Source organism: Limulus polyphemus, unplaced genomic scaffold (assembly GCF_000517525.1).
Source record: "Limulus polyphemus unplaced genomic scaffold, Limulus_polyphemus-2.1.2 Scaffold452, whole genome shotgun sequence".
Lineage (NCBI taxonomy): Eukaryota > Metazoa > Arthropoda > Merostomata > Xiphosura > Limulidae > Limulus > Limulus polyphemus.
Genome location: NW_013666062.1, coordinates 356,447 through 367,763, shown reverse-complemented (window position 1 = coordinate 367,763; position 11,317 = coordinate 356,447). Strand labels below are relative to the sequence as shown.

The following is an 11,317-nucleotide window of genomic DNA, read 5'->3' as shown; positions in this document are numbered from 1 at the left end:
TAACATTATTGATCCAGATTTGGAATGAGACACCTAAATTTATGTTTGAAATTACGTAAATAAATCCAAGTTTAGAAAAAGCCTACTAAAGCTCGGTTCAGAATGATATTACTGAATAAAAGATTAAATATATATATTCACAAGTTGATTATTTGAAAAAGAAAATCTGCAAATTCATTAATCTCATGTTTGTTTCACAGTCCACAAACAAATGTTTCTCTTTGTTAATTTTGTTTTCAGGTTGTCCTATTATAAGTGCGAAAAGAACATGACTGGAGTGTTATGCATACAAGTTTAGAAATTAATAAACTAGGCTAAATAATTAAATACCCCAAGCTCTTTCTGAACCCATTTCCTTTAATTTGGCTTATTACACGTAGATAATTGGGTGAAAAATAACTTAATAAATAACTTTTAGGAGTTTTCAGAGTTGTTGTTTTTATTACGAAAACAGAGACACAGAGTTATTAAGAACATAAAAAATGACTATTAGAAGTGTTAATTTTAAATCTATCACCTAAGTTTAAGAGATTTTGGCCTTAGTTGTTGAGGTTTAAAAATCTAGTTTTATACGTCTACAAAATAAAATATAAGTTTGTGAGATTTTGGCTTATATTGTATATTTGTGTTAAAAGTCTTAGATATAAAGCTTAGATTTGAGAAGTTTTAGATATAAAGTCCTTAGAGGTCCTGAGTATTAGATTTAAAGGTCTTGGATATAAGATTTAAATTTCGGCGGTCTTAGACAATGATTGGATTGTTTTTTTGTTTTTGAATTTCGCGCAAAGCTACACGAGGGCTATCTGCGCTAGCCGTTTCTAATTTAGTAGTGTAAGACCAGAAGGAAGCCAGCTAGCTAGTCATCACCACCCACCGCCAACTCTTGGACTACTCTTTTACCAACGAATAGAGGAATTGACCGTCACATCAGAGAAAGTTCAAACATGTAGATGGAAAAATCCAAATGGTTCATATAAAAAAATGTTACTCACAATCCAGTCAAAACATTAACTTTATTGAGAAGAAGCGTTTAATATTACATATTATCTTATTTATTGGAAAATGTATCACAAACAGTACATTCTGACCAAAAAAATGTAGACCATCAACACTATAATACTCACATGTATCATAAAAACCAGTCGTTGGTTGGTAATGTATATCAAACTTTAAGATCTTTTGTTCTAATGTTTTGTTGATATTAGCTCATTGTTTTGTTTTTGAAAATTTTAAAGTTTGTGTAAAAGAAATTTAATTCTCGTCAGAAAAGAGGGAAAATATATCTATTAAGCTTCTTACACAGTAAAATGTCAGTAATAAAACTAATTTGGTTGATTTGAAAGTGCATTCAAAGTGAAAAATTGATATTTGTTTTTATGCAATATGTGATTTCCGTAATACGACAAAGTAAACCATTAGAGCTTTATGGACGTTAATAATACAGGTTGATCTTTGATATGTATGTTGTCTTTTCGCCGTACCTCACATAGTTCCAGTTTTGGTTCACCAGAAAACAGAATCAGGTATTCCCGTTAGTAGGGGGCGCGCGGGTCTAGAGTGGGATCGAGCAGAAGAGTAGAAATTACATAACGAATAAATCATTCGAGAGACGACATATAAAATGATTCAAAAACAATTAATGGCTATATGCTCATGAGAGAATACAGTCGTTTGTTTCATTATCACTGTTAGCGCACTCTCGTTTTCTCGATACTTTCTTGCTGACACGACGGATCAGACTGCGACTGCGCGGTTCACTTTTTTGAGACCCATCTTCGGCGCCTTTAGCTTTTCCACTCGATGCATGTGCACTTGAGCGCCGGTACAAGCTCGATGAATCTGACGGAAGTGGTATTTTAGCCAGAATGAGGAAAGAGCGAAAAAGCTCTTTGATGTTCATGCTGTCTTTTGCTGAACATTCCAAGACTTTAACTCGAAGCCGAGGGAGTTCACAAAAAACCCACTCAGCCACATCTTCCTTCAGTAATTCCCGGCGATCGCTAGGCACGTCCATTTTGTTTCCAACAACAACAATGGGAACTTCTTGGAAGTCAGTGCGCTGTTCTCGAATCTCTTCAAAGCATTTCTTTAGTGTTTCAAAGGACGCTTTACTATCTACGCTGTATATAAGAAGAAAGGCCTGAGCGTTGGCTATAGATAATCGTCGCATGGCAGGAAACTGCATGTCGCCAGCAGTGTCCAGGAAGTCCACTTTCAGGGTCAGGGTGCCTAGATCGAACTCCCGATAGTGCATGTCCTCCACAGTTGGAGAGTGCTTCTCACAATAGGTGTCGAACAGAAACCTCTTAAGGACAGATGATTTTCCTACTCCTGACCCTCCCAGCACCACCAGCCGCACTTGATAAGATGAAGTCTCTCCCATTGTTGGATCTTACACCAATAGGTTCTCTACATAAGAGAAGATGATAAACATTAGTCTCAAGTGTGAATAAAAAACACTTCCTTGGGGAAGGGGGATAACATTGATATTTTGAAAATAACACTAAAACATTTTTTTTTTACATCAGTGCTTAATCTGTACATGAAACAAACTGCACACGAATTAATTGTACATATAATAAATATAATATGCTTTTGCTTTTTGTCTTTGTTTTTTACAAGTAACAGCTCGCTCACTGGCACCTTCAAATATCTCACTTAAAATACAAGGGAATACTTTACAAGTAACATGTATAAATTAGGCATTCTCCGTGTTCAAAACTTTGTTGACAAGCTTTTAAACCTATCTTAGAGTCGTCACTAGGTCTATTGAAAATACACAAACAATATTAGCTTTAAAAGGACGTTGAACAATTCTTCAGGTCACCGTGTATAACAACATGATGACAAACATAACAATGAAGATCGGATAATAATATTTCAGATAGGATTAACAATATACAGCGAGAAAGACGTAATGTCAATAGAATTATCATTATCTCCCAGTATTTGTCAAGTAATCAAAAAATCTAAAGAACGAGCATTACTAGAAGCCGTATACAACCTGGCAAATGTTTACGTTGTGTACATAATACCTTTGCTATTTGGCAACATAGAGAAATAACATTACAGAATGTCTCCCTCGGATCCATTGGTAGTTATGTAGGTTAAAATATCTTTCAGAATCCAAAAGGGTCTCAAAGATAATCAGGAGTGGTCAGAAACTTCTATTTCTCTTCACCCACTTAGGTAATTAAGATTATATGACATGCAAAGATAAAGAGTTTTGGACGAACATGGGTAGAGTTTTTAATTAGAAACATAGATGTTTCATGTTAGGCTACATGATGGGACGTCTCATATCATCAGGAAAAACTGTGTTTTTGGAGATCAGGAAACAAGACGAAGGAAGGAGAGTTTGGATTTCTTGTTGATAACAGCTGCTTCTTGAAGTTGTCGAATACAGAAACGAGGATGAATGTTGATTATTGAAGAATGACCAAAATGTATTAACAGAACTAAACAGTTTTCAGCTCACAATGAAACTACAGATAAATGCGACGAAAACTTAAACTCACAAATGTATATCAGAACTACTGCTCTTCTCATGCGCCTCTTGTTAGGACCGGAATTATTAAATGGCTTGTGGTGCAAGCGGAGGAAGAAGCAAAGGGATCACTGCCCATTCACTTTTAATAACCTGAGCTCAGGTAAGTAATGTTTTTCATGTATAAATTAGCTCCCAATATTACAACAGTAACTTCAATTATTTACACCTATCTTTATTTTAATTGACCTTACTTTAATGAAATATAAATAATCATCGTATATTTGAACAATTAATGACAACGTTTTTGTTTTAATTACAAGTTTCAGTCAATAGTATGATCGTCGCGAAGAAATCTTCGAAACGTAAAGCTATAGAACAAGTAATAAAGCGCTGAAACAATAATAAATGTGTAGTGTGACAATAATTTCCTGCTAAAAACAATGCAAGTTCAACAATATACAATGTCCTTCAACTAATACAAATTTATGTCACAGCCTAATAAACAATATTTAACGCTAATAATCAAAATTAGTTTTTATAACTAAACTATAGCCTAATTTTAAAAGAAGCTTAATCACTAATTAAGTTCCGTAAATCAACCAACAACATCTACAGCGTTAATTACAACAGGTAGTTGAAGCATGTCTGTAATGAAAGATTCAATCTGAAAACTCGATTAAACAAAAGTTTCTGTTGAACTTGTTTTAATTAAAAGGTTTTACGTCAAGGCAATGAAAACTATCAACATCCACAACAAAGTACAGAGTTTACCAAAGGATGAAAATTAATGTGTAATGAAGTTATTATATTATGACTACTACCACATATAATCAAATTACTTTCTTCTTCATCGTTTATTAAAATCAATCTATAATGTGTAACCAGTAGTTTCACTGAGAGAATAAACCAAACCAGTAAGATGAGACGATCGGTGTGTACACCGACAAAACCAAAATGCGACCATACTCCGAGAACAAGTAAAATACATCCAATATACATTAATTGCCAAGGAGTTAATTAATGTCAGTGTTAATTTCTCAAGGACATTTTCTTCATAGAAATTCAGTTAATTAAATTATCCGCTGAAAATAATAATTTTTTGTAACCAATTTCCCGTATCCGTGAGCTAATATTATTTTAGTTCTTTCTCTTGTACATAAATATTGAGGCTTACTTACTGTTTACAATTTATATTCGAGGCAAATCACTTTACCTGAATGACTAAGACATTAATCTAGGTTTTACGCATATCAGATTAACAGTAATTAATGAACATAAAATTGTTCAGTGTTTCGACCATTTTACAGTCTCACAACTCTTTTATTTATCATTTCAACATTTATAAACATGTTTAGGGTTATATTTGTAAAAGATTACAGACTATTCAGAATGTAATTTTGTTTTGACTTTAAAACATATACAAACTTTCCTACTTTTTATCTGACTAAATAACGCACTTTTACTGGTAGGACAGAGCACTTATGATATTTCTTGCATGGAGTTACCATAATAATTTCTGATATATTTTGATATTAGGGAGAACAACTATTTTTCAGATAGAGACTTTTGCTGACGGTTAATTGTACTTTGAAAGAATGGTGTTCCAGATTCCATGCTGCCCTTAAAACTACTTCTTTCCTCATGATCATTATTACGAATTATCGCCTGACATTGTAACTGTTATTGTAACAACTACCTACGAAAGAAGGAGAGGTCAATCTTAGACAAAATTCACACAGTCTCGGTACGGTACGGGAACGTCGACTCACGAGTTACACTTTAAAGCAGAACAAAGACACAACAAGTTCGTTAAGACAGCATCAGAAAATCTGGCAAACGTGAGTTTCTATGCTTCCAGTTTCTTCAGCCGTCCCTTATGAAAACAGTCGTTGATTTTGAAGTGTGGTTGGAAGCTTGTGGGCCTTCGTTAACTTCAAATCCTTGTCTATTACATCTTGTTAATGGTACCAAGAGATGTGCTCAGATTCATCGTGTCGGCTCTTTGAATTTGAGAACTTTTATTCGTAATATAACCTTCATATATATAAAACCTATATTTCGCGAATGAAGCGCTGTTTCAGATTGAATTGGGGTGTGGTCTTGGCACCACGTCGTTTAACAACCTTACTATACAAATGTTCTTCTTCGAAAAGGGCTGTGATACCCCCATCGAGCCATAAGTCTACTCTGGCTGTATTGCACGTCGAATGGTAGATGATTCACAAGATATTTAAGAGCTAAATATGTCGCCAATGGCGCGACTGCTCACATCAGGGGCGACACCCTATTGTATTAGCATAAGAAATTCGCTGTTACACAATGCGATTAACTTTCTGTAGAAATGTAAGTTACTGAATCTGATGTAAGCACAAAGAAGCTATAACACAGACAATTGTGAAATAACTCGGTTTCCAAAGTTGTACGTGCTATAAAATAATAACAAATTACGTTAAACATTGCCTCAGATTAAATTCTTATGTATGCTTGGATCTATCATCAAAATTCTATTTCTAGAATTATGGCCAACAAACAAAAATTTCTGATAAAGTTATCAATTAAGTTTACAAGTCGTTTTCATTCGTTTTATCAAATTTCATTGCGTCAAATTCTTTTGTCTAACATGACTTATTTGTTTACAATTATTTTAACATAAATCATATTTCAAAATATAGAAATAAACACAAAATAATAATTGATAAACGTCATTAGTGCCAAATTAAACATGTGTATAATTTTTATACATATCAAAGTAAATTTAAAATGTAATAATAAAATTATGAATTTACTACAGATAGTGGCCAAAAAAATGGAAACGCCAATGTAAAGTCACTTAATAGGGTGTTGGGCCACCACTTGCGGCCAGTACGGCCTGTATGCGCCTTGTCATAGATTCTTCCAGCGTCTGGAATTCTGCAGGAAGAATGTGACACAACTCTTCCACGAGAAAGTCAATTAACTCAAGCCTAGTTGATGGAAGTGGAAAACGCAGTGTCAGGCGTCGTTCCAGAATATCCCATACATGCTCGATTGGGTTCAGATTTGGTGGCCGAGATGGCCATGACAAAAATGCAGAACAGAAATGCTGTAACATGGGGTGAAGATAATCACTCAGTGCCATTAAGTAACGATTGGCATCGACCTTGCCTTCTAAGGGTATGAGTACACTCAAACCATGACAGGAAAATGCGCCCCACGCCATTACGGAACCACCAGAACCTTTCATTGCTGGAACCAAGCAACTCAAGGCTGTAGTGTTCTTTAGGTTGGATGATTCATCTGACGATGTCACATTTCTCCACTGCTCTGTAATCCATAGCCTGTGCTCTTTACACCACTGGATACACAATCGTACATTGCCAAATGTGATGAGCGGTTTATGCATTTCAACACGACTATAGTATTCCGTTCTGTGGAGTTCTCGGAAGACCATTTTTGATGAAACTGGCCACTCTCGCCCCAGGTTGAACTTTGAGGTCAATTGATCTGCGGTTGCTCGCCTGTTTTGCTTTGCACTTTGAATTAATGCATAGACATCACGATCCTGGAGTATGCGCTTCCGCCTACTGTTGCCCTTTACTGATGATGTCCCTCCCTCGGAGTACCATGCTAACACCACCGTTGCTCGTGAAACATCAGCAAGAGCCCCTGAAAGTTTCATGGTGATCGTATTTTAGAAAAGTGAAGAAATTTTTGCAACGCATAGACAAACAGACACTAACGCGTATTTTCCCTGAATTCTTACCCATCTTGTTTTACCACTGTTTTTTTTTTGTTGTTTTTTTTCCTTTCTGGAAAATCATTTTTAACTCGATGTGACGAAGTATACACACGACGTACACGTGTCAGAACAGTTTCTACCCACGTAGTTTTGTATTGATTTTATAATCGTTCTGCTAACAAGAATAAAGTAAAATTTCATCTCCTATACAAACAAAAAATACCACTGGAACCTGCCACAAACTACAAGTATACAATTTGATTTACAATATGTCGAAATAATTTGGTTCATTCGTAATGAATGTACATAATTGTACTAATTAACTTACTCATTATGTGAACTTCAAGTTTTCTTCTTCGTGAAGCATTCAGGTGATTATTAACTCAGCCGCTTAAAAATTACCAATTACAACCTACTTACGAACCTTTATTGAATACAAAAATCCAACACCTACTTACTAAAGATATAATATCTGCGTACAAATGGGATTTAGAGTTCAAAACGCCAAAACTTTTCCAATATACACACTCCCTTTCTCAATCTTCATTAGCTTACATCTATGGTGAAAATTTACCTACTGTTGCAGTGACATCATTAAAACAGTCTACAAATGTTGTTTTTACAGTTGATTGTTTGTTGATTGGTTGGTTTGTTTTTAAGCAAAAGCTATACAATGGGCTATCTATGCTGTGACCACCACTGCTATCTAAATCCGATTTTTAACCTTATAAGCCTTCTATGAGTTACCGCTGAGCCAATTGGGAGAGGAGGGGGGGGGGCTTTACGGATCAGTTATGATGTACTATTTTGGCACATCAAGTAATAAAGGAATAGTTAGAGAATACTTCAGTCCTTCTTTCGGAATCATAAGTCGAAGATATAGGATACATATGGGTGTTGGTGAAATATCCCGACAGGTAGCAAATGTGGAAAACTTGAATTACGGGTAATGCATCAGGAATACTTGTACACTGATGATCATTCTGGGACTAATCAATCACTGCTTATACTACTACTGCTCTTCGCTACGCAGTGTTATTAATGAGACACGCCGATCGAAGAAATATTTCTAAACGGTGATTAGGCTCATCAGTCTGACTAATAACTGTCCGCTTATAAAGAACGACTCGTAATATCAAGTGTTAAAAAACGCTGTTATTGGAAGTTTGCCCCAATCACCCGTTTAACTTACTAAATTTAGCTGTAACTTAATGAAGAAATTAAGATAAACTTGTCAAAGGAAACAAGTATGACTTTTCACAAGTGTGCCAGTAATGTTTGAAAATTTCCCAGAATTTTCCCCAATTATTGTTTCTGTGAAATTTCCGGCTGAAGATAAATATCTCATATTTTATCAAAATGCAATTACAAAAGATTAAAAGTTTCTATCTAAAACTAGCGAACAAACACGGGGTTTAGCTAATTATACTTAGATTTACAAACATCAAACTTATTACAATAAAACAGTCGAATAATTATTTTATGTTATTCAATAACAGCAAGAGTTTTTCAGTAGTTTTATTTGCTAGGTATTTTAACATTACCTTAACAGAATGTATGAGCAAGCATCAGCTCTCAATTGATCAGCAAGATGAATAATTCTCATGAGGATGATCATTTTAAAATGTTCTGAAACAACTTAATACAATTCCATATATCGGATTAATTCTGATGTTACATATAGAACAGAAGCCTCTTTTAAACTTCAGTATCCTCAGGTCAGTTAAGATTAGCTGTCCTTTCTTCCACTTCCAACTTACAGGAAATACATTTTTTGTACTTATATCGCATCTTCTTATGTGCAGGGGTGTGTCCACTTTAGTGGCGGGGGAATCCCCATTGGACAGCTCTTCCCCCACCCCCAAAACAGCAGCCCCTCTGAGATATAGTCTTGTGACTCCCACTGATATGAAAGTGTTAGCCTTTTCTACCTTCAAAACTCAAGTTTTGCTTCCTTATGCCCCCATATAAGGAATCCTAGAAACGTCACTGCTGATGTGTCGTGTATTTTTCTGTTTTGTTTGTGTTTGCTTGAAAACATTATGATATCATATAGAATAAAACAGCATGTTTCCAATCAAATACCAACGACTAGAAAGAATTATTAATTGGTTTCTTAAACGTATTTTAATTATTTTTATTATCAATCCTCCCTGTAATAAAAACATTTATCTCTCTGTTTGTTTGTTGTTATGCACAAAGCTATACGCCCCCCAGTGGCACAGTGGTATGTCTGCGGGCTTACAACGCTAGAATCCGGGTTTCGATACCCGTGGTGGGCAGAGCACAGATAGCCCATTGTGTAGCTTTGTGCTTAATTACAAACAAAGCTATACAATGGACTATCTGAACTATGTCCACCTTGGGAGTTGAAACCCCATTTTTAGCGTGATAGTTCCTCATACTTACCGCTGAGCCACACCGTGTGTGTGTGAGGGGGGGAGAGGGTGAGCTACCTTTTAGCACTTCATACAATAATGTTCAAGGCGTGTCCACAAGTTTTATTACAAATGCTGTTAGTTGCTATTCTAAATTAAGTCTTCCAGTATTGTATATATAAAATAAAAAAGAATCGTTGTTTCATATTTGATTTTGTGTTTGAAAGAAATGATATATCAATATATATAAAATCCAAGTGTCAGTCGGTTAGTCTGTCGGTCACACTCGATTTCTCCGAATTTCATGAGTTTCGCGAGTCCAATTCCACTTTTTCTCTTATAATACTTCCTCTTTTGATTGCCCGTTCCCATTTTAGTTGGTATTTAATCGCTATCATAGGCGTAAATAGCTCATAAATTTCTGCACTTTTTCTGATATATAAAAGCCTGCGAAAAAGGGAGTTCCCAGGACTAGATCAGGCATGATGTTATGTGTGTGACACAACATCATCCACATCATTATGACGTCAAGATAGGTAGAATTCGAATAGGAAAGCCGGGAAGACTCCTGTGATCGAAGACACAGAAATGCATTCGAACCCTGTCAAAGCCTATGAAAATAAGTAAAAAATTAGCGCAAATCTATGCTTGGGAATTATTAAGAAAAACCTGACAAGAGTAACCCAAGAGTTGGCGGTGGGTGGTACGGACTAGCTTAGTTAGCTTCCCTCTAATGTATCACTTCAAAATCAGCGACAACTAGAGCAGTTAGTCGTCATGTACCCTTTCGCGAAATTCAGCAAACAAACCGACGTAATAAATATTCCAGTTTTATTCCATTATTTTTGTAATTATCTCCCTGAATGATATAGTGTAACTGATTGCGCTCAATCTAGCTCCTTCCACGTCTTCATTCTAACAAATCATGTGAACAGTCTTATTTCCTTATGGGGCCAAACGTTTGGAATATCCTGTATATACGTCTTTAGAAAAGTTATTTAATGTAATTTTTCGAAAAGTAGATCGTGTAATCCTCCACCTGTTATAATTCTGACCATTTAAATGATAAAAAGTTAACAAAACTCCTACGTTCCACTTAATATTCACTATTTCTAATTTTATATTTATATTTTGTTTTATACTTGTAGATTTTACCATAACAAACATATTACTATAAAGGGTTATTATGAACGACTTTCTTACGCTAACACAAATGGAAGCTGTGGCGCCAGAACGACATGTTTGTTTCTGATATATATATATATATATATATACATTATTTTTTGACAGCATCTTCTCGTTAATTCGGCAGTGTATGATTTACGGATAAGGCTTATTGTTGAAGGAATGCCTTAGTATGTTAGAGATTGGTAAACGATGTGGAGCCAAAAACACAACATTTAAAAGAAAGTGGCTTTCAAGGAAGGTGGTGAGCTTCCACACCATAGCGTTTAGGATAGTAACCGATACTAAAACTACATCAAAGCCAATCTCAAGAGAAGCCCTTATCCACAAAATGAGAAATAGTGTTACGAAAGAAAAACAGATGACATGAAAAGCCATTATGATAAGACTGTTCGTATTTCCAGGTAACAATAACAAAGTCATCAACGAGGAGTTTAAGTGTTGAAAAAGGTTCACAAGCTTCCAACCAAACCTCAAAACCAATGGCTTGTTTCATTACAAAGATAACACTGGCCTGCGAATTTAAACTTCATAAAAGTTGTTTTG

At 35.3% G+C, this 11,317-nt stretch overlaps 1 protein-coding gene across 1 annotated transcript in view; it reads right to left on the bottom strand.

Annotated features, from left to right (window-relative positions):
* Nucleotides 1-1,240: 1,240 nt before the first annotated feature.
* Nucleotides 1,241-11,317, bottom strand: part of LOC106458366 (GTP-binding protein Di-Ras2-like) — a 56,659-nt gene continuing 46,582 nt past the window's right edge. The window contains exon 2 of the mRNA XM_013917875.2: nucleotides 1,241-2,409. Within this exon, the coding sequence (XP_013773329.1) occupies nucleotides 1,652-2,383 (732 nt within the window). The 5' untranslated portion in view covers nucleotides 2,384-2,409 and the 3' untranslated portion in view covers nucleotides 1,241-1,651. The remainder of the gene's footprint in view (nucleotides 2,410-11,317) is intronic.